At 40.5% G+C, this 21,589-nt stretch overlaps 1 protein-coding gene across 1 annotated transcript in view; it reads right to left on the bottom strand.

The window, feature by feature from the left end:
- gbe1 (1,4-alpha-glucan branching enzyme 1) overlaps positions 1-21,589 on the bottom strand; it is a 90,176-nt gene that overhangs the window by 17,210 nt on the left and 51,377 nt on the right. The window contains exons 13-15 of the mRNA XM_022748900.1: positions 13,957-14,141; positions 9,759-9,889; positions 742-859 (exon numbers count right to left, since the gene is read on the bottom strand). Of these exons, the coding sequence (XP_022604621.1) occupies positions 742-859; positions 9,759-9,889; positions 13,957-14,141 (434 nt within the window). The remainder of the gene's footprint in view (positions 1-741; positions 860-9,758; positions 9,890-13,956; positions 14,142-21,589) is intronic.

Below are 21,589 nucleotides of genomic sequence, written 5' to 3'. Positions count from 1 at the left end.
CTGTGAGAAAGGTCTAAAAGGACACCAGCAGCGCTGACACCAGCACACCTATATGACAAGCAGCCATTATGAATGTTGTTATACCTGTGTTTGTCCAGTCAAAAGTGAAAAAGCTATATGATACTAAATCTGTGCCCTAAATCCACATAAGAATAAGTTTGTACCATGATGGTATTCTGAAGAGTTGTGTTGGCAGATGTAATAAAAGTAACATTTTATAATAAAAATATTATGCTAAACATGTTACTTTGTGATGCTACTGGCAAAATAAATTTGGAAACAACAAAGAGAAGGAAAAATATTTGTCCAAAGTTTTAATCCTTCATTTTTCATTTTCTGATGATATTTCTGGAGCTGTCTCATCACCGCCCACAATTCCTTTTGATGTTTTTCAGCTCTGAGCGGCTCCTCCATTACATACGTGCACTGCGTTGTGGGACAATAGTGCCCATCAACAGCCCTCTCAAAAATCATTTAATATGCGTACTGACATTTTTGAGTACACTTAATTTTGTCACTTTTTCAATGTGAATGTGCAACATCCTCAAAACCTTGTTAGAATTACTATGCAGAGAGGGATACTGATACACCGTAGGTTATTACAAAAGTGGTCTAGAGATTGGACTCGACTACAATGGTCCTGGAATTATAATAGGCGTATACTTCATATTTAGGACTCGGTGATGTTCAACAGAAGGTGACCTTTGACGGGGTCAAAAGTGCGAGGTTGAGAATATTTACCTGCATGGAGTTGGGGCGACCGTTGAAGGGCTGGGCCTCACTGAAGAACTCTGTGTTGTGGTCCAGACGTCCATGACCTCCGTACAGACGTTCATCTGAATCCAGCTTGATTTTGTATCTGAGGAAGATGGAAGTTAAGGTGCAATAGCAGTGGGAAACTCGATTATAAGATCTAAGACGTAAGAACCACAAGAGAGGGGTTTTTTTTTTTTTTTTTATCTCTGGTGCTTTTGGTGTGCAGACTTGGTTTAGCAGTGCTCAGCTGGTTTATACTCATTGAAATCCTCACATCCATCAGCATTCATCTCCTCCTCGCAGCGCTGCAAAGCAACAGTGCAGAGCTCTGGCAGACAAAGAGAACGCTGCCTGAAATTAACATAAACACAAAAGCGATTCAGCCATGGCTCAACCATCCAGCCTGCCTGTCTAATTTATCTAATTCACTGCATAAATAATGAATCTGATCAAAAAAATGATCCAAATGAGTGACAACAGATACACACAAATGAAGCATCCACTCTTCCTCTAGGACACATCAATGTCAAAGTGAGAGCAAATCACTACAAATTAAGTACAGAATAACACATGAATTACTGCCGGAGTATTCATCCCACACAAGTTAGTATTTAGGTCATTGCATGTGTTTAAGTTTGATATTAACCTAACAAATACTGTATCAACTTCACATATCTGGACACTTAAATTTCAAATACCAATTTATGCTGTATGTGGAATATACTGTATATTGTTAATGCATGTGATGACTTATTACTTTGACATTTAAGAGTCTTTCTCAGTTGATCATTGTCAAAAAAAGACGTCTTGATGAAACCAATGTGATTCAAAGCTGTAAAACAATATGGCATGTCAGGGAGGGGTGTGGGATGGTTCTTCACTGCACTGAGACAGTTACATAGTTAAAAAAAAATACACCTGCCTTTGATCATGCACAGAAAAGATGCACATGATGTATGTATGTGTGTGTGTGTGTGTGTGTGTGTGGATGAGGAGTAAGGGAAAGGCCCTTTACTGTCACTTTTTCTTCCTCCTTTCTCCTCTCCACTGTGCTTCTAAACAAGGATGCTTCCCTTCAAAATATATTCATTCATTTTTTTTTATCTATTTTTTTTTTTTACATAAGAGCTCTGATTACATGATGAATTAATGTCCTTCAGCAGGGGGAAATGGAGAATACTGTCTAATGTGATATCTAAATTATTAGGAAAGAGCTCCCAAAGTCAGTCAGAAGCAACAGTTTTCTGGGGGAGAACGTGCTTGGCATTAGTACGCTGCCCATCTTATTGCTTGAAGAAATAAAAACCCAAAAAGGATGGATGCCGGAATCAGTTACAAGGCTGTTATTAATGTCAGAGGAAATATTTAAGACATTTTAAATGGCAGATTTAAAATGAAAGAAAGTGCACCTTTGACAAGTGTGTACATAATTATTTATTTATTTTTTAATCTGAAAAGTTCTCTCCAGGCAAAGTTTAGCTTTACTCATGCCAGTCAGAGATGCTTGAACATGTGTAATCTGATGTCCATGTATAATGTAAATACTCATAAACATCTGTGCAGTGCATTATTAACTCCTGTCTCTCAGGGACGCGGAGCTGTGAGCAGTGGTACTGTACCAAACACCAGGAGAGAGGAGCAGACATGCAAACAGCCCCCTAATTGGCTGGCTGAATAATCACCTTATCTCCCCATAGGCGATCTTCTGGAGTGCGAGTGTGATCCTCAAACACTGCCTCGTTCTGCCCCAGAGCCGGGAAAATTCCGCTTTTGCTGCCTGCTTGTCTGCTTTGATAGTGATGATTAAAAAGAAGTGCTGCTCTGTGCATTGTTTCTGCTGAGGAGAGAGAGAGCCCCTCCTTCGCACCTCCTCTGCTCTACTCGCCGCCATGCTAGTTTATTAACATAACAAACTCACTTTCCTAGGGAGGTTTTACAATAACTACCAGAAGAATATGCAAATATTCTCTCAAAGCCTGTCATGCTTTTGGGAAACTGAGGATGTATTTGATTCCAAAGGTTAATTCTCCTAATACAAACAAGAAAAACATTTACATTAACCATAATGGAGCATGGAATATGTTTGTGAACTGTAAATATTTTCCAATAATATCATTCAGAATGGATTGAGAGTGTTGGGAATTACTACGGTGCTTCTTCACACTGCTTGCTGTGCATTTGTACTGTATTCGTTCACGCCTGTGGCACAGAGTGCACTGGAAATGATGCATAGTTACAGTAATTCCTGGCAAACTTCTCTGCAAGGAAGCAACAACCAGCACAAATTGGCAGCTGGAAGCTTTGAGTGATTACATCTTTGTTAGTGGCCACAGACGGCTGCAACTATAGCTTGCCGTTGAGCCGTAAAGTATTGTTATCAATACGTCCTTTGTGAATAAAGGGGAAGCCTTACGAACACAATCAATTTCGTCCAATGGGCAGAAGGAAAAGAAGGCAGCTTGATGATTAGAGCCATTGATGACCTGAAAAGAATCTGGCCATGACCATGATTGCAGACCGAGCCACCATGTAGTTTCTCCACCAGCTTGATGTTTTGTTTTTTTTTCTTTTTGGCTTTATGAAAGTAATAGCACCCTGGCGTGGGTGAACAAGAGTTAAGATATGTGTGCACATCTGAAGAATGTGGCCTGGCCTTGTAAGGCATTCTAAATACCACATCTTGCCTTTTCAGAGTCGACTTTTCCCTGCTTTCTGCTCAGTTGGTGCAAGTTACATCAGAGTGTAAGAAACAGCAAGAAACAGTTTCTGCCAAAGAGGAATAAGAGGTGGCAGCAGCCAAGACACATAAACTGATGTAAAGCGGGACCCTTAAAGACTATTCATTTCAAAATAAAGGAATGCCCATCTCTTTGTATAAAAGGCGTGACACCTACTGTACTATTTAACAGCCTTGAGCACAGCTGTTTTATCCTCTGTTGCTTTGTTTGGTTGTAACAAGTCCAGTGAGATCCAGACAGGCTTTTGTCAAACTTTTCATACAAAATGATGAACATTCTTTTATTTTGAAATTCTCATTACATATGAAATAAAGCTATACATTTGCACAAAAAGTTGGGTGGGTGTAACTGCTTTGTATTGTTAAACTTGCTGTCAGTGTGATGAGTCTTATTGTCAGAATTCTCCTTCTTATCTGTCACTGTAGCTTTTTATTGATAGTATTTAAATAGTCAGCCAAACTTCAAAACTTTAAAAGTGAAAACAATTGAAAAAGGACAAATTATTACCAAAACTGTGCACTGAAAACCTCCATCACAGTTTACTGACTGACTTACAGTCTTCCTCTGCATTGAGGGAATCATCATCAACAAATTGGTAAATTATCTTTTTTAGTTTTGGGAGGATTTCATTGATGGAGGGAGGGTGGTGCCCATGATTTTGGATGGCTGACTCAGAATCCAGCAGTGTCTATTGTGGGTTTCACTTTCAAACATTGCTGTTTAGAAACGCAGCCTGATTTGTTGTCTTAATTTAAATGTATTGAGCTGCCTGAGAAAAAAAAAAAAGAAAAGTCTTTGCTGGGCGCTTTTGACAACATGGTCTGTGTCTATGTTCCACCTGAGGATATTGCAGAAATGGGTGCTAGGAAATTTCAACTTCTGTATGGCAGTTTTTGGGATGAGGTTTATGCCTCTCAAAGTCAATAATGAGTTTAGGAGTTTTGGGTGTGTTGAGCTGCAGATTAGTATTTGTGCACCAGGTAACTGCCTGATTTACCTGTTCATAGTGGTGTGTTTTATTGTAATTGGAGATGGGAAAAACTGTTGCGGCATACTTACAGGAGTTAAAAGGCTGTTATTATTATTTTACCTACAAATAAAGTGGTAGACACTTTGGCTAAACTGTTGGCTTGTGTACAGCCTGTCTGATTAACTGACTGCTTGTTTTTCTTGCCTCCTCATACTCCTTTGGTAATGTCAGCCTATTCCCAGATCTGAGGAATTTATCGAGTGCAGTGTCATCATAATGAGAGAAACGATGGTAAAAACTACAAAAATAAGAGCAAAGTTATAATGAAACAGAATTTTCCTTTAATGCCTGAAATAAAGTAGCTCATTTGTTTGTCTATAGCGTTTCAACACGACAAAATCTGAAATCACAGATTAAGCGTCTGGATTGATGAGGATGTCTGCGGATGATATCTGGTACATTCACAACCTAATGGGATCTCATGCAGAGAAAAGTAATGCAACTTTGTTTACTCAATCCATCTTGATGTATCTTACAGGAAGTAGATGCATATTTTCCTCATACGATTCATTCTAGATAATACCAAAGTAAATTATTGTCACCTATGTACAGAACTGTGCATGTTATCCTAAATCCTAGTTAGTTAGTGTCACTACACATGTAGTTGAATTATTCCAAATGGCATTGAAGGAACGGAGAATGATGACCTGACACAATCTCAACTGCCTATTGGCACCGGGTAAATCAAAGACCAATCTGCCCTGACAGGTACAGCTTTCATGACGGGATCCAACTGGGATTTCAAATACTCCAACCAGCCAGATAAAGCCCACTGCCTGAAGAATGTGTCCACCACGAGTCAGAGAGAAAATAATAAAAAACAGTGATGGTTTGAGTGCCTGTCGAAAAGCTGACGTTGACTGCATTTTAATGGCCAACATTTTCGGCGAGGTGCTTCACTTCACTTTCTCTCCTGTTCCTCGTGGAGAGGAAAAAAAAAAAAACACACACACACACACACACATTCAAAAGAGGACAATGAGAAGCAATAAAAAGCTTGTCTAAAAATACGAGAAGGCCAAACAGTCACTGAGCATCCAGCTATGGACTGGTGCTGAGGGACGATGACTATATAGTTATTTATTTATTGTAGAGTTAAAACAGCAGACTTTCACGTTTTACCTTAAAACCACAAAAGTTATTTAGCTGTAACACATCTGTAAAGCATCAACTAGGGATATTTTTTTTCAGCATTACATTGACAACTATTTTTTCTTAGAGTTCCTCTGTGTAATTAAGCAGCGTATCGAGACATTATGAGATGCTATGTATATTTTTTTTTGTTTGATAATAAGAGAAACCAACTGGAAATCCATCCAGACTAACATGCAGCCATCCAACATGTGGCACATTATAACCAAAGGTAACTTAATGGTGTTTTTTGCTGGACAGAGACACTCTCTGATATAATACACTACTTGCCATATGGCCAAAGGAAATGACACCCGTATTGGATCCATTTTCAGTGGTACACAGCATGGTCAGCAGCATCCAGCTATTATTTCCTGATACAGCAGTGGTGTGGGGCTCCTCTGTGACATCCCTGACCCTCACACAGGTAGAAGAAAGTTTAAGTATATGACAGCTGAGTGTAATGAAAAAGCACTTTTGGACTCTTTGAGCTTGTCTTGTTTACCTCCTCTGCCTCTGAGTGGCACTTTCATCTGTCTTCCTCCCTAATTGGATCCTCTGCACACATTCCCATCGGAGGATCTGCATCTCCTCATACACACGGCGCATTTACCTTCCTCACACACGGCACATTTGCCTTTATGTGTTTACTGCCTCTCTGTATAATGACAGCCAGAGCTTTGCCCTCACATTTATTTGCATTTCCTCTCAACCCACCCAGTGTCTGAGGCCTCTCCTTAAACATCAAAAGGAGCACCAGGAGGAAAAGATGTGGTTCCATCTAAATGAAAATAAACCCTCAAAAATGGTGTTACAGACACTGTGCAGCAAGGCTATTAGTGCTGTGCCCGAGATTTACCCCATTAAGCCAGAGCTGAAAACACGACGCAGAACGCACAATAATTGCACATCAAACAAGCTCACAATTAACACATGATATTAAGAGATTAGGAGTTACTCCTATTATCTTTTTAATCATCAAATAAACTTGATTATTGTTCTGTCTCACTATTCACATTTAATAACATGTTTAGGGGTTTTTGCCCCTATATTTTTAGATGCTGATTAACACGCGCAATAGAGATTAGACATGTTCTTTGTGTATTGTTTTTTTATCCACTGTAATAATCATGCTACCCAGGCATCAGGGACATTATAACCTAAACATCTATGTAACGATATAATAATTGCCAGATAATGTCATAACCAGTGAGAGAAACTATTTGAAATGTAATAAAACATATTGCTGGTTAATATAATGACATCATCAGGCTGATACTGTATGAAAAGCTTTTTTCATTTAGGATATTTCATTACATTTTGACACAGTTTTATTTTCATTATAATTAGCAAGAAGCATCAATTTATCCCTCTAAAATAAAAAAAAAATGTAGAACTCAAAGGAACAACTGCTGTTTAACAGCCTCATTGTCAGCCAATCGAATCATCATAATTTGAGACTGAATTGCTCATGTGTAGTGGTTTGAACCGCTGGCGTCCAGAGAAAACTAACAAACTCTGTCAGCATTTCGACTCTCCATCACAATATTGAAGTCATAGCTGAAGAAACAACACAGCTTCGTATCCATCCGGGAAACTGCTGGCGTGAGCTACAGTGAGCCCCAGAAGAGAGTGATGTCCGTTATAATAAATACAAATCTGTCAGATTTCTGTCCCCTTTCACATCCCTGATCATTAAGCCTGCTGTAATCACAACTGTGGGACTCATTAAATTCCTCTGCGCTGCTCGCTGGGAAGACAGACAGCCAATGCTGCTAAAGAGAGCGCTTTCTGAATCACTGGGCTCTGCTATTATTTCTCTCTAATAGCATAACAACACCACTATAAACAACTGACTCATATTCCTCTCAACAGCGACTGCCAAAATTATATCACAAAAGTATTAGCCTCGGAGAAAACACAACCAGTAAAATTGTGGGTCTTTACAAAGTCACAATTGCTTTAAACAAGTCTGACACAGTGTTTAGATCCTGGTCCCCTTCTCGGGCCAGAAGAGGAAGGCACTATTTGCACAGGTGATTTTCATTCTCTTCAAAGCCCTGACTAACTTATTGATAAATTAATTTTGAACCAGCCTTCAATCTGATATCAACACTTAGTGGTGAAGATGACATAATCATGTGACTGAATACAGTTGCTGTTGATTTTCACATATTGGAGATAAGCTACTTGCTCACTTTGATGGTATGCAAGTATGACCTGTCTCATGTTGAAATCTTTAAGGCAATCCTAATAAACACTCACCGGCCACTTTATTAGGTACACCTGTTCAACTGCTCGTTTACGCAGATATCTAATAGGCCAATCACATGGCAGCAACTCAATGCATTTAGGCTTGTAGATATGGTCAAGACGATCTGCTGAAGTTCAAACCGAGCATCAGAATGGGGACAGAATTAGTGACTTTGAACGTGGCGTGGTTGTTTGTGCCAGACGGGCTGGTCTGAGTATTTCAGAAACTGCTGATCTACTGGGATTTTCACACACAACCACCTCTAGGGTTTTACAGAGAATGGTCCGAAAAAGAGAAAATATCCAGTGAGCTGCAGTTCTCTGAGCGAAAATGCCTTGTTGATGCCAGAGGTCAGAGGAGGATGGCCAGACTGGTTTGAGCTGATAGAAAGGCAACAGTAACTCAAATAACCACTCGTTACAACTGAAGTATGCAGAAGAGCATCTCTGCTCCTCCTAACGCGGACTTTGTCGCTCTTTATACTACGTCACCGCACTTTCCCCTTTGCTCCTGTCATAATTACTACGACCACTAGATGTTGCCTAACAACAAAACGTAACTATGGGTCATAATTAAGTGCTGCACAAACGACCTGTCTGCTTGTTTTTCACAGGAGGGCAGTCTCTCTGTGCCATAGTGCACAGGGGAGATGTTGTCCAAAAGCTATTAAAACAACGTCATGAGCCACACTGTTGCACTGTGTGACACGTTCCTTCATTACCATGAACACGCACTGTAGTTTATTTTGAGTCACTCCCACACATGCTGCTACCGTTCCTGTTACTCATTAGCACTCCAGATCCGCTGCTGAAAATAGTCCCCATCCAATACCCCCGAACAACTTGTATTCCTGTTGGAGTGAGCGTTGATAATACAGTAACTACAGTGCCCGGGTGATTGAGGGAATTGCTTAGACTTTTTATTTTAATTTAATTGAAACTGTACATATGTGATGTGTGTTTCAAGATTTATGTCTTTAAATGGACTGCACTTATATTCTCTAGTCTTCTCTAGAGCGCTTTTTCTTACACATATACCGCTTCTCTACCATACACACACTCACACACTGATGATACATCGGGGGCAATTTGGGGTTCGGTATCTTGGCCAAGGACACTTAGAAATGCGAACTGGAGGAGCCAAGAATCGAACCACTGACCTTCCGATTAATGGAAAATCTGCTCTGCTCCCTTTAGACAGAACAAATATGGGGTAATATGGGTACTGAGAGACAAACTAATGCACTGTTGGGTTTGATCTTTTCTTTTTGTTAGCCTTATCCTTTAAAAATTATATAGCCACACAACTGAGCAGCCCTGTGATATTAGCATTTAAAAGTACAGCTACAACTGATCTGATGGAAAATGTGGTCATTTGTTTTAGAGAATCCTGTGATGAAGTGTGAAAAGAAATCTGGACGTGTTGGTGCTGCTAGATGTTAAAAAGTTAAAGGGTAACTGGGAAAATTGGGTAAAAAAAAAAAAAAGGGTAAATTGGTAATATTCATCCACACACAATTCCTGTACTAAATAGTAGTTGACGGACTGTATTTCAATCATGCCTTCCCAAAAGAGTTCACATACTCTCTGTGAGCTTTAAAAGTGTCAGTGCGCACATGGATTATGCAGTTCCCATCTTTCCACTTCTGCCCCTTTAGACGTTTACTGTCTTGGTTATAATATCCTCAGTTAGTGATTTTATCAAGCTCATAAAGATTAAGTAACAAACAAAGACATCATTACTCTGAGAGGCACTGCGAGTGTGCACCGTGGCGTGACAGAGGAAAGCTAATGTCTGAAGATGTAGAGGAAACAAGCAGCGACATGACAGATGAAGGCTGAAAGGATACTTTCCTGGAACTTCTACAGCCACCCTGTAGCTCTGGAAGCTCTTACTGGGGTGGAAGTTGAAGATAAAGAGCACATTTGCCCTGTCAAACACAATGACCTTGTCCTCTTCATGCTTGGCGCTGACAAAGGCCTGGAGGGGGAAAAGGGAGAGAAAAGAAAAGCTAATAAAATAGTTCTTCATGAATAGTCATTACCTTTCTCATCTTGGATTTAGAGAGTTATAATGGGCCACATTATATCAGTGGACTTCACATTTCCAAATAGACTGAGTAACATTCCCCCACATCAAATTTCAGGTGGCACTCATCAGCAGAAAGCAGCGGCCCAGGGTAGTGCAAGGCGCACGCTGTCAGCTTTAGACAGCTGCACATGATAAAGCCGCCACTCTCCTGTGGAGCGAGCTACTGTTAACGTGTCATTAGCAGAGATTATCAATGTCACCCAACCCCCTATTTTTAGTGCCTTGTTCCCCGAGCCAATTTCAGGGCAGCATATTCACGGCTGAACGAGAAGATAAGCACCCCTGCAACCGGACCGGCGGAGAGGACAGAGGGTAAGGAATGAGCTGACAGTCTGGAGTCTTTTACCGAGTCCATTTCTATGTGAGAAGTCCAAAAATTTGGAGCAATGCCAAGCTCCTCTTGCTGTTTTAGCGGCAGAAAACAAATACAACCTGCATCCATTAAGCTGGGACCCAATAAGCATATACAGTGAAAGATATTTCTTACTTATAAATAAATAAAGAAAGAAATTTAAATGCAATCAACAGACCTGGCGGTAATTATAAAATCTGATTATATTCAGAATCTGTTGATGTTTTGTTGGAAAAATCCAAATAATTATGTAATAACCTTCGAGTGTGCAGCAAGAAAAAGTAGCTCACCTGATGTGCACCGTCTTTCAGTTTGACTCTAGGTCTAAGAGCCTGTTAAATTTCTGTTTCTGTCACTGCCTGCAGCAGAATGCTGAACTGAAACAACAGCTCTGGGTGAAACTTAGCCAGGCAATGAGAGCAGGGTAAATCCCTACAGTAACCCTATTTGTGACCTAAACACTCTGAATGAAAATAGTTTTGTGAAACCACTGTTCAAATCCAATATTTTCCACGAACTGCGACCATCCCCTCTGCTCTTTTTTCCTTCACTGGGAACGTACGTTAAGTCAGCTGTAGATGCAGCTGCCACAGTTTGTGGAAAAATTGGATTTAAACATTTGGTTTTGCCCTGGGTGAACGTTTTATGTTTCCAGGGAGATAGGAGACATTGAAAATACATTTTGAAGATGTACCCCGCTGCTGGATTAGAGGTCAAAAATAATTTCTTGACTTTTCCCCTAAGGTTTTCTTGGGGAACACTGTGTGACCGAATTATAGCCTAATGCACAAAGGGCTCAAGTCACAGACAGCGTTAGGTACAGTAAATCCCAAGACCTCCATTGACCTCAATGTTCTAAGTGTATCCTAATGTGAACATAAAATCTTAATGTTGGGTTTCATAGACTGCTTTTACTACTATAGATAAAGATAGATTTAAAGGTCCCATATTGTATAAAGGTAGTTGTCCATGTCTTTTTTGATTATAAAGCAGGTTTAGGTTCTATATTAATACTGTGAAAGTATCAAAGTGCTCAGTCCACAGAGAAATGCACACAGTCTGTATTCAGAAACTGAGCTTTAAAACCAGCCGTCAGGACTTCTGTAACTTTGCGACATCAAAACAAAGGAGTAACCACTGTCAGCCATGCCCCAAGCCCCGCCCACCTGGACCCACCATCCGACCTTTTCTGAGTGTTTACCTGAAATCTGCAATGTGTTTATTTGATTACTCAGAAGACAGTCAGCCAATCAGGAGAGAGGGCTCAACGCTACTAGAGCTCCAGAGAGCGGAGCCTGAAGGAGGAGATGTAAAACTACATTGACATATGGGACCTTTACGTTATATTACGAAAAAATAAAAGCATCTTATGGGCAACTGTAATGGTTGGCGACATAGTGGTTAAGTAATGCGGGTCTAAGTAGAATACAGACTACACACTGAATGCCATAGTCCGCTCGCTAGTGTGTACTGATTTATTTCCATTCCATCACAGAGGAACACCTGAATTGATGCTATCTCTTCACTAAGAGGGGCCTCAGTTCATGTCCAGAGTTTGGCCTTTTGAAGCTCACAGCTGCACATCTTCAAAAGAGGTGGGCACAAATCACACTTTTAAGCAAAGTCTGCTTAGCTCACTTATACCTGGGACAACGAGGAGAGCTGCCGACAGATCCTCTCCTGCTCCTCATTTTAACTACAGAATGCCCTTGGATCTTACCACCACAGTGAAATATTGAACCGAGCTATAGAATATTCCCACTCAGCACGATTACCTTGGCAATGTCATTGATAAGCTGTACAGAGGATTCAGACTCATCTAGTTATTACAGCTGAATCTCTGAGCAGTTATTGGCGTTATCTGTGAGTAATGTTCTACAAAGTCTTTTTGTGATGTTGTATCAATCCCTGAACAATTTTTTTCTCTTTTTTTTTTTCTTTTTTGTCGCAGCTGCTTCCGAGGACAGAGAGCAGAAGTGCAGGGAAAGCTATAGAAACCCACCCCTGGAACTGGCTTATTACACATGTTGCTTCACTTCCTCAAGGTTTACATAATTACATTTCAAGTATCAAAGACAAAGAAATAATTTTTTGAAAAACCATTTGAAAACTGTTTTCAGTGATCTCGACATAAACACATTTTTGTAATATTGACAACAATCAGTCCAAACCTTTCTGATGATCACAGAATAAATATCTAGTAGCTTAATATTAAAAGGTTTTTTTTTTATGGTGTGTGATCAAAAACAAAATCTGTTATTCCACGATCACAGCAAAAGAAAACATGAGAGCTAATTACATGCACATCCTCTCCAGCCTTAAATAAGAGGTAGCTTCTGCCCTAATTGGATGTTGTGTTCAAGAGCACTCCAGCAGTGTAAACTCCAGCCATCAGATGTATCTGAAATAAGGCCCAATATTCAGATATTACCCTTGTGATGGATGGTCTTCCTGCTCCCTATACATTACAGCTGCCCAGAGCTTCACACGCAATTTAACTTAACGGAAATGACAACCTTTAGACTGCCTTTATATCATCTTACATTATATTTATAATATTATGAGGTTATGAATCAACCTCAAGAAAGAACACAATTCCATGATGTCTTCAGTATACATTGCAGGGCTGTCATCTACTATATGATCTCACATAAAAAGCCATTGAAACAACCAAGAAAAACAGCACCCAATGTGTAACGGGTCAGCTCCAGTGCCAAATGTATGCATCTTCCCTGCCAATAGCATCCTTTGGGATCAGCATTCCCTCCAATTCCGCCCAAAAGGGAGCAGAGAAAGCAGCCAGGCTCTGCCTCTGCTTTGCTTTACCTTCAAAGCTCCATTTCATCCAGTTGTAAAAGGTGTTAGAGGCTCCAGTAAGTCAGAGCACACGTCTGATTGATAGACCAATATGCAAAAATTATCCTTGTGAACCAGACATGTCTCTAATTGCGCTCTCTGATACATTTCCTACTCTGCTGCATTTGTCTGCCATTTGCTGAGGAGCAAAGCGCAGGTGAGAGCGCGAGGCACCAAGGTGAAGTCATTCTAATCAGAAGACTGATTCCTGGGGATGTGAGGGAGGATATTTTTGAATCAATTACACAGACTTACTCCTAATCCCTGTCAATTTAGCCACACTCTCCATTTGCATTATCCTATTACTTTGCTACCAGCTCCTCAAGAGAAAAACATCTTTTCTTTTCTCCCATAAGCTTCAATAGCAGGCAAAGAGAGAAGCTACAGGAGGAGAGTGAAATCTATTACTGTTCACCTTGACAGCAGCCAGAGAAACAAGACATTTCCAAAATGAACTCTCTTTATGGTGCATTTATCTGCTGCCTGGGTTCAGTACTAACATACCTACACTACTCCCAAATTTTGAAACTGTACCTGTAAAGATAGTGGCTTCAGAATACATTTATTCTTAAATAAAATCATCTTACATGAGCAAAATCACTTATGGACAATCAGCTAGGAAACAAGAAATGATTAAATATTCTGTATGTGACTAAAAATGGTGCTGTGACATTATATGTTCATGTGATTTTGTCATTGAGACTGTCTGCACAAAGCCTACTGTAAAGTGAGCATGTGATGTCCTTACAGGTGGGGCAGCCAGCCAGCCATACTTGTCTTCGGTACGGTTCATGTCCCGGTCAAAGGCGTAGAGCTGAAAGTAGCGGAGGTGATCCATATCCAGTAGGTTATACTGCCGGCGGGCATAGTGGTAACTCTGATTGTTCCCCACTCTGGGGAAATCCAGCCACTCAGGATGGCCAAACTCATTCCCTGCAACACAGAGAGTGTTATTAAAGAATGTATATTATGAAGGGAAAGGCACACAGTCTCTGTGAATTAGCATACTCTATCGTGTCGCTCTATATCAGGATATTTTCAGGTTTTGTGCAATTTTTAAGAAGACAAAAAAAGACGGAGATCAAAGAGACCAGAGTCAGCGACAGTCTGCAGCCCTTTTTATAACCCCAGCAGAGGTTAGTACTTTCCATATTAAAACACAGCCACAAAGCTCTTGCAACATTTTCACCTACAGTGTGCCAACCTTCCTGTCACAGAGGAACCTGTCCTTTCATGAGTAAAACTTTAAAAAGAGAAGCCAACACAAGTAAAAATACTGCAAATAAATCCCATAACTTTTATTTGAGTTTCACTTTTTCAACAAATATATGCAAAAAAAAAAAAAAAAAAAAAAAAAAAAGAGAGAAATCACCAGGATATATTTATATATTATTTTCCCATAAAAGAGAGCAAACTTCAAGTCATTGCTGGAAATGGGGAGAAACTGCAAAGGAGTATGTAAGTGTGACACAAAAAGAGGGAATCCTGGAAGAGATATCTCTTTATCACATTGTTGATTAACTCACTTTTGTCAAAACATCATCTGAATTTCTGAATTATTCAGCCACGTAACAACCATCACAACCAACATGCCTTTAATGTAACTACACCTTAACAAAAATCTCAGACTAGTATCATTGATGCAGACAGAGTTACACAGTCCAGATGTAAAGCCGAATGCAGCGAAGTGAAGTGAAAGTGTAGGAAACAACAATCCCGTTTCTACGATGGTGTCATGTCAGGAGATGAGATAATGAATCCGTCATCAGATGTCACGACAACATCATAAAACAACAGCCAGGATAATTGAATTCCCAGCAGGGGAAGAAACACACAGACAAGAGACAGAGGAAGATGCATGGCAACAGAATAGAGGCCAGTTGTTTATTTGGTGCAAAGAGATCCCACTTCCTTAAAAATAAAAAATAAAAACTCAGAGTGATGGGATGAAGTGGAACGGACAGAGAGTGACAGCAGATTCTAATGAAATACATTATGTAGGTGTTAAAGAAGTACCGAACAATAAGGCATGGACTGCCAGTACAACAAGCCCACTGCAGCACTTGCCTAGGAATTAGGGCAGCATAGACATGCAGTGAGAGAGAGAGAGAGAGAGAGAGAGAGAGAGACAGAGAGAGAGAGAGAGAGAGAGAGAGGAGAGAAAGAGAGCCTTTTCTTGTGACATCTGCATGAATAACAAGCCTCCCACACAGCTGAACTTGAAATGTAAAGGAGAGAATTCCACCTCAAACTTGCAACACAGGCAGTTACAGGCCGACTTTCTTCCCTGCACTCCACCAAGAGGAATCAGTACACCACACAGCACACATTCACTGCGCATCTGTACTTCCACTATTAATATTTCATGTGCAAATAATCTCACCCAGCACAGGACCTATACTGTATAGTTGCAGAATTTTGAAAAAAGTCAAACATTGTATAATGCATTGGTATGACTTTAATTGCTCTTTATGCAAAAGCAAATAGGTCAAAGTCCAAACTTAATTTTAATGCTGAGCAATCTTAAACATCAAACTCTAATCTAATTTTAGTCACTGGAAAACTAGTCTCGTGTCTGTGTTAGTAACTGCCGATGCTTTACACACATTCAAAATTCCGAGGTGTGATGTAATGACGGTGCCACAGTGTAGGTCAGAAGGTCAGCGAAATCGATAAGATTCTTGCTAATAGTAACATTTATTTTTGTTTTTGTGATATGTTGACCATTACATTTTTTGCACTTATTGCTGCGCTAGAGGGAAGGTCAAAGGATCGGCAAAATCATTAGGTTTCATCCTCATGGGAGAGTGAATCCACATTAAATTTTACACCAAGGTGGCTGTTTATTGTCAACATATGACGGTCACAAATCACAAGCAACGAATGAAAGATATCACATAAGCTCTTTGAGGTAGGAATACCACATGAAAAAGCATATTAGCATATCTTTAAGTAAGATCTGGTAAATACAGTATAGTGTACTGTATATATAAATGATGCTTGCGGTGCCTTTGGATCTATATGGTGTGATCGTCTTGATCCATTTCCGTTGCATAAGAAGATCAGTTGTTGTACTGAAGTTCTGCTTCATCCTCCATTCCTAGAAATAGCCACCCCGCATTTTTACAGACTGAAAATTGCCTGCACTGCATGTGCTCAGCAAGTCAGAATGAGTTTATCCAACCCTACTGGAGCTTGCGTGAGGGCAGCAACGACGCTACCTTTCATCTACTTTTCTTCCCTCTTCCCTGGGTTATGCTCACCAGTGTCACCTCAGTGCTGAGAATGCTGCCATGGGAATCAACCGCCAGCCTAGAGAGCATGGGTCACATGGCTTTGTCAACAGATGACAAGAAAACAGCAGTGCTATAACAGCCATACAACATATTCACCATGGATGAAGCTACAGCATATTGACAGTGATGCATACTGTAGTGTAATGTGGCCCTCTGCCCCTCCACAGACCCTTGCTGCTGTGTCATCCCTGGGCAGATGAAGACAACTCCGCACCTCATGGAAAGACTGAAGACAATGACTTCCTTTGCGTTCTCACACTGACATGCTGGTGAGTCAGGTGAGTAAGCTCGCTGAAACCTTCCCACTGTTTTGATGTGTGTGTCAACAACCATTAGCAGTAAGCTTCACCCTTGTGGCCGTCCTCTTTTTTTTTTTTTTTTTTTTACAAGGCACTTCCATACTAGTTTTCATCACCCCGGTGCCTAAAAAAAATCTTGTCTATATCTATGAGTGTGTGAAGGCGTTGTGGTAGGAGTCTCTTAAAGGTTAAAGCTCCCATCTTTGACAGAGCTGTTTTTTTTTTTTGTTTTTTTTTGCATCCTCCCCAGCAGGGCAAATGAGCAATTTCACCACGGATGTTACAGCCGCTGTGGGCTGTGTCATGGCCCCGGGCACAGGTGGCAGATGACATGTCTGGTAGGCATGACTGCCCTCAAGCAATGAAGTTCTCGTGAGTAATCTGCTGCCACTATGAGGACTGTCTAAAGTGTCAATCTCCCTGACTACCCGGTGTCTTCAGAGCCTCGGGGGGGGGGGACGATCCATTTCAAGCACCTTCCTGAGCTGTTCAAGTCACCCCCCCCCCCTCTGCTCCACATCCACATCCGCGTACTCTTCAACACACTTTGAACAAAACATATGGTGAATTCTTTTTATCATTAATGTTTATTAAACTGAAAGCCTTGTACTGGACAATACAATGTAATGTTAGATCTAAGCTAGCCCTGGACAATCGCTCCTGTGGACCCAAACTGGGAAATGTGGGAATGACTCAGTTTCCAGCAGCAATGAGATGGACAATCTGCAGGCTAGTGGTGCAACAGGCAGTGTGTGCTTTATAATGCATATCAGGAGTTTGGAGAGTTACTGTGTGACAGTTTTAAAATATTGAGAGACTATACCTTCTACATGTACATGACCTCTACAGTACAGCCAGAACCGGTGTGTCCCCCTTCCTGACTGATTTATAGTAGAATCCTCTACAGTCACTCATAATTTAATGCAGACTGTGGGATCTGGTTGTAGACTGACACTGTAAATAGCTGTTAGTCGACAAAAGTCAAGAGTGCTGCAGGAATGAGTCCTAAAACCCGGAGATTAGTTTGCATTTTAGCACTTCCGGTTCCCTTGTCCCGATGTCTGTGGGTTGTTGCTTAGATGACTGATATAAGGTCTGCGGTTAACTCAGCTCAAGGCATTTTCACGTCATCTTACAACACACAGTAAAATACATCAGTAAATACCCAGTTGTGATTCCTTTAACATTTTACTTTATAAGAGGAAAGGCTTTTTTTTGAAGAGGTAAGTGCTAAATGAAACTACGAGTTGGAAGATTAGTGATGGTGAGGCTGAAGTCGTGCAACCGTGGTGTAGTTGGTTTATAGTCGAACATTAGCTTTTAACCTCTTGCGATTGTATTTAGGCTTCAAACATCATGAAAGTGATGCTCATTTGTGAAGATCATCTTGCTGAATAAAACATGTGAGAATCATAAACTATTGTTTATCACAGAGCTTTTTTTCTGCAGTTATCCAAAAGGCAATGGAAAAATCCCATTGGCTTTTTGTCAAGGGAACTAGAGTGATGCTAACTTCCAGGTTGGCCTACAACCCTGCAGTACTCTTTGCTACCCTATATTACATGTACCTATACGGTTAAATATCTCATTGTGACTATAAGCACATAAATGAACAGTTCAGTGTAAAGAAATGGGGGGAAATGAGTAGTTAAGCCCAAAGAGGCTGATGTGAGGGCACCACTTGTAATCATAGAACTGGAGTTACAATAGAAAACTACATACTGTCTACATTCTCAACCCACTTGGGAAGGCAACTAAGGAACAAAGGATTGTGCTGAATGAAAGATGAATGAAATCAAAGACATGCTACAACTCGACAACCTTCCTTTTTTAATTTCACAAAGCCAGTCAGAGTCGTCTCTGGACTCGGGTAGCCTTCACATGTTATCAAGACATGTCAAGGGGGAGCAATGGCATAAAAGAATACTCTCAAATGCTGTGCTAGTGGCTCCTATCTTTAAGTAGCACCTAAGAGTGATTACCTCAGGGATCTCATACTCCAGGAGAAAAAAAAAAAAATCCACATTCAGATACTCTTTTTCTGTCAGACATCAATATGTGATGTTCAATGCATAATTTACTATTTTGGTGCATCAACTCTCAGGCGCGCTCGTCAACATCTACAGTACTTTTGAGCTCCTACATTTCCCAGAATGACTTTCGACACGCCCCAGGGTAATGAGCTGTCTTGAGTTGCACTGTATTGCATACAGTATGTGTAGGTGGTGGGAATGAGAGCAGCCACAAAAGCATTGTACATTTTTTTTTTTTTTTTCTGGTGAGGAAAAAGTGAGTAAGGGATCAGTGCAGCAGCATGTAATGCACAGTTCAGACTGAGGAAAAGCCATCAAAGAAGCTGTTTTACTTCACATACCACTGTCAACGAATCCACGAGGACTCAAGCTACAACTGAATTACACATTCAGATATGTGCCATGCGTGTGATAGTGAGTGTGTCTATCCAAGTGTGTCCCAATTCTGAGCAAGTTTTCAGTGTGTTGTGCATTCATGTTGACAAAATGAAGCATTATCAGAGATGCAAGCATGCATACAAAATCAGCTGGATTTGCAAGTATGCTGTTCATGAACTCTTGTTCCTAAACGCAACGCACAGAGGATGGGAAGCTGCTCACACTGGCAAGGAAATAAAAAAGATATTTCAAAAAACAAATTAAAAAAAAAAAAGGATTAGATCTTTGGAAAAGCAGTTTGCTTTCTCTTGAAGTGTAACTGGCAGCAGTCTGTGGTCCCACATGATTTGATATTAGCGCAAAATACGAAAGTATATTGACTGGTTCAGTACCACTATAAATACAAATCTAGTTTACCATGAAAATCAGTATATATTAAACCCTACATACAATTAGTATGCAGTTTGGATTTGGACACAGCGCAGGTTTTTCCAGCCAAACAGTGCACCAGGTGATCACTGATTAGTTCCTGCTCTCTGGTTGAAGATGTGCTCATCAGTGGAATAAGCTGATGCAGCACAGATTCAGCCTGTGGAGCCCTGCACACATGTTCCACACGACACCCCTGCAGGTCAGTGAGAAAGACACTGGTATTCCTGCACCTTTACAATCAAATTTCTCCATGCGTGATATTTTAGGTTGTGTTGTGTTCACATGTAAGCCTAACTGCTGTGGATTTTATAAACTGTGATGTTATCGTTAATTCTGGGAAGTGAGATCATTGCCCTTTGAATTACAGTAAGGCATGGACCAAAAAAAATGCTCCACAACCCCCTATAAAAGACATGTTTTCTACAGTCGGCAAACATGCAGCCAAAGTGATCATGGGTATGTGACACTGCAGAAATCCAAATGCTAAACTTTTTAATTTTACAGCATTCCTCTGCTGATGATGGAAGCGATTTCCACAATCATACTGTAGAATAAGATGGCAGGTTTCTGTTTGCTGTCTCTCGCCTTCTGTCACTATTTATGCCAAATAAAGTCACGCTGCCAGTCTGAAGTGCCGCTCATGACCAACTGTTTCTCCTCGTGTGAGCATTTTGCGACCACCAGGGAAAATAAGTGAAGACTTCAAGCGCCGGTAGGCACAGTGTCACATGCTGCTGGTGACTGAAATTAATTCTGTTTTGATTTAGCCCCCACCCCCCAGGCCCCTAGAGCACTGATGATGCAGAATAGTTCACAGAAAATGTCCAATGAATGAGTTACCTGTCAGTCCATGTGACTTAATGTTTACAACTCTATGTTTGTTTGTAATACGTCAGAGTGAACTCTACACGGACTAGAACCAAGAGGAAACAATGGGTCATTTTTTCCCCTTTGGTTCAGAGTGAGGGAACTGAACAACAGCCGTAAAACGGAGAGGGCTAAATAATGAGCAACAGAAACCAGTAACCCACGCTATGCTCCAAATATTTCAATGTGAGATGACTTCATCTACCTACACTTGACCTGCACAAGTTAGGCCACCACCACACAACGAAATGTCCCCAGAAATGCAAAGTATGTTGCTAATACTGACTTTACAGTGTGAAAATGCTTAAATGTGGACCTTTCCATTAATGAGCACTCAGCATTCGAGCTATTCCTTCTCATCCACTTTGTCTGTGAGAGTGTGTGCGGCATAAGGAGGCAGAGAGGGCATGTACACATATACAGACATAAATACACACATGTTCACAAAAACACAGGAGAAAAAAAAAAACCCAAAAAAACATGATCTTCCTGCTAATTTCTACCCGAGACAGCGAGCCCAGATGCAGGCCGGTGCTTCGATAAAAGCTTTTATAAGAGCTACACTTCATTAACGGTGTAAGTGCACTGGCCTCTTTTGCCTGTATTTACTTTCAGTTTTCCAGTGTTATTATTTTATAAAGTCTAGTGGAGATGATTGATTTCCCGCACAGGTTGATTCAGTAACCTGTGGAAGCCTTTGACTCTTCTTTTCATTTCAGCTTTAAAGAAACACATTGGACACACCTCCATTAGGTAATCATTTCCCTCTCCCGCTACGATAACATGGCAATGTTCCTCCCATATGCCTGCATTAATCACCATGATAATCACCTTCCTCTGCCTCCTCACAGCTGAAATAAAGCAGATAGCACATTCTGTACAGGAAGGAAATATGATGAATTCTCACCTCAAGTACACACATAAATAAATAAAAATCATCATTTGTGTCTCATAATATATCTGGGGTACTGTTATCTGAAATTAAATACTGAGAGGAGTTTTTGCATAATATATTATCCAAGGATTGTGACTTAAACATCATTAAAGGATAATTACTGATTTTTATGACATATCAC

This window comes from Seriola dumerili, unplaced genomic scaffold (assembly GCF_002260705.1).
Source record: "Seriola dumerili isolate Sdu_G_001 unplaced genomic scaffold, Sdu_1.0 BDQW01000134.1, whole genome shotgun sequence".
Lineage (NCBI taxonomy): Eukaryota > Metazoa > Chordata > Actinopteri > Carangiformes > Carangidae > Seriola > Seriola dumerili.
Note: the sequence above shows the minus strand (reverse complement) of the source record. Positions and strands in the feature narration are given on the sequence as shown.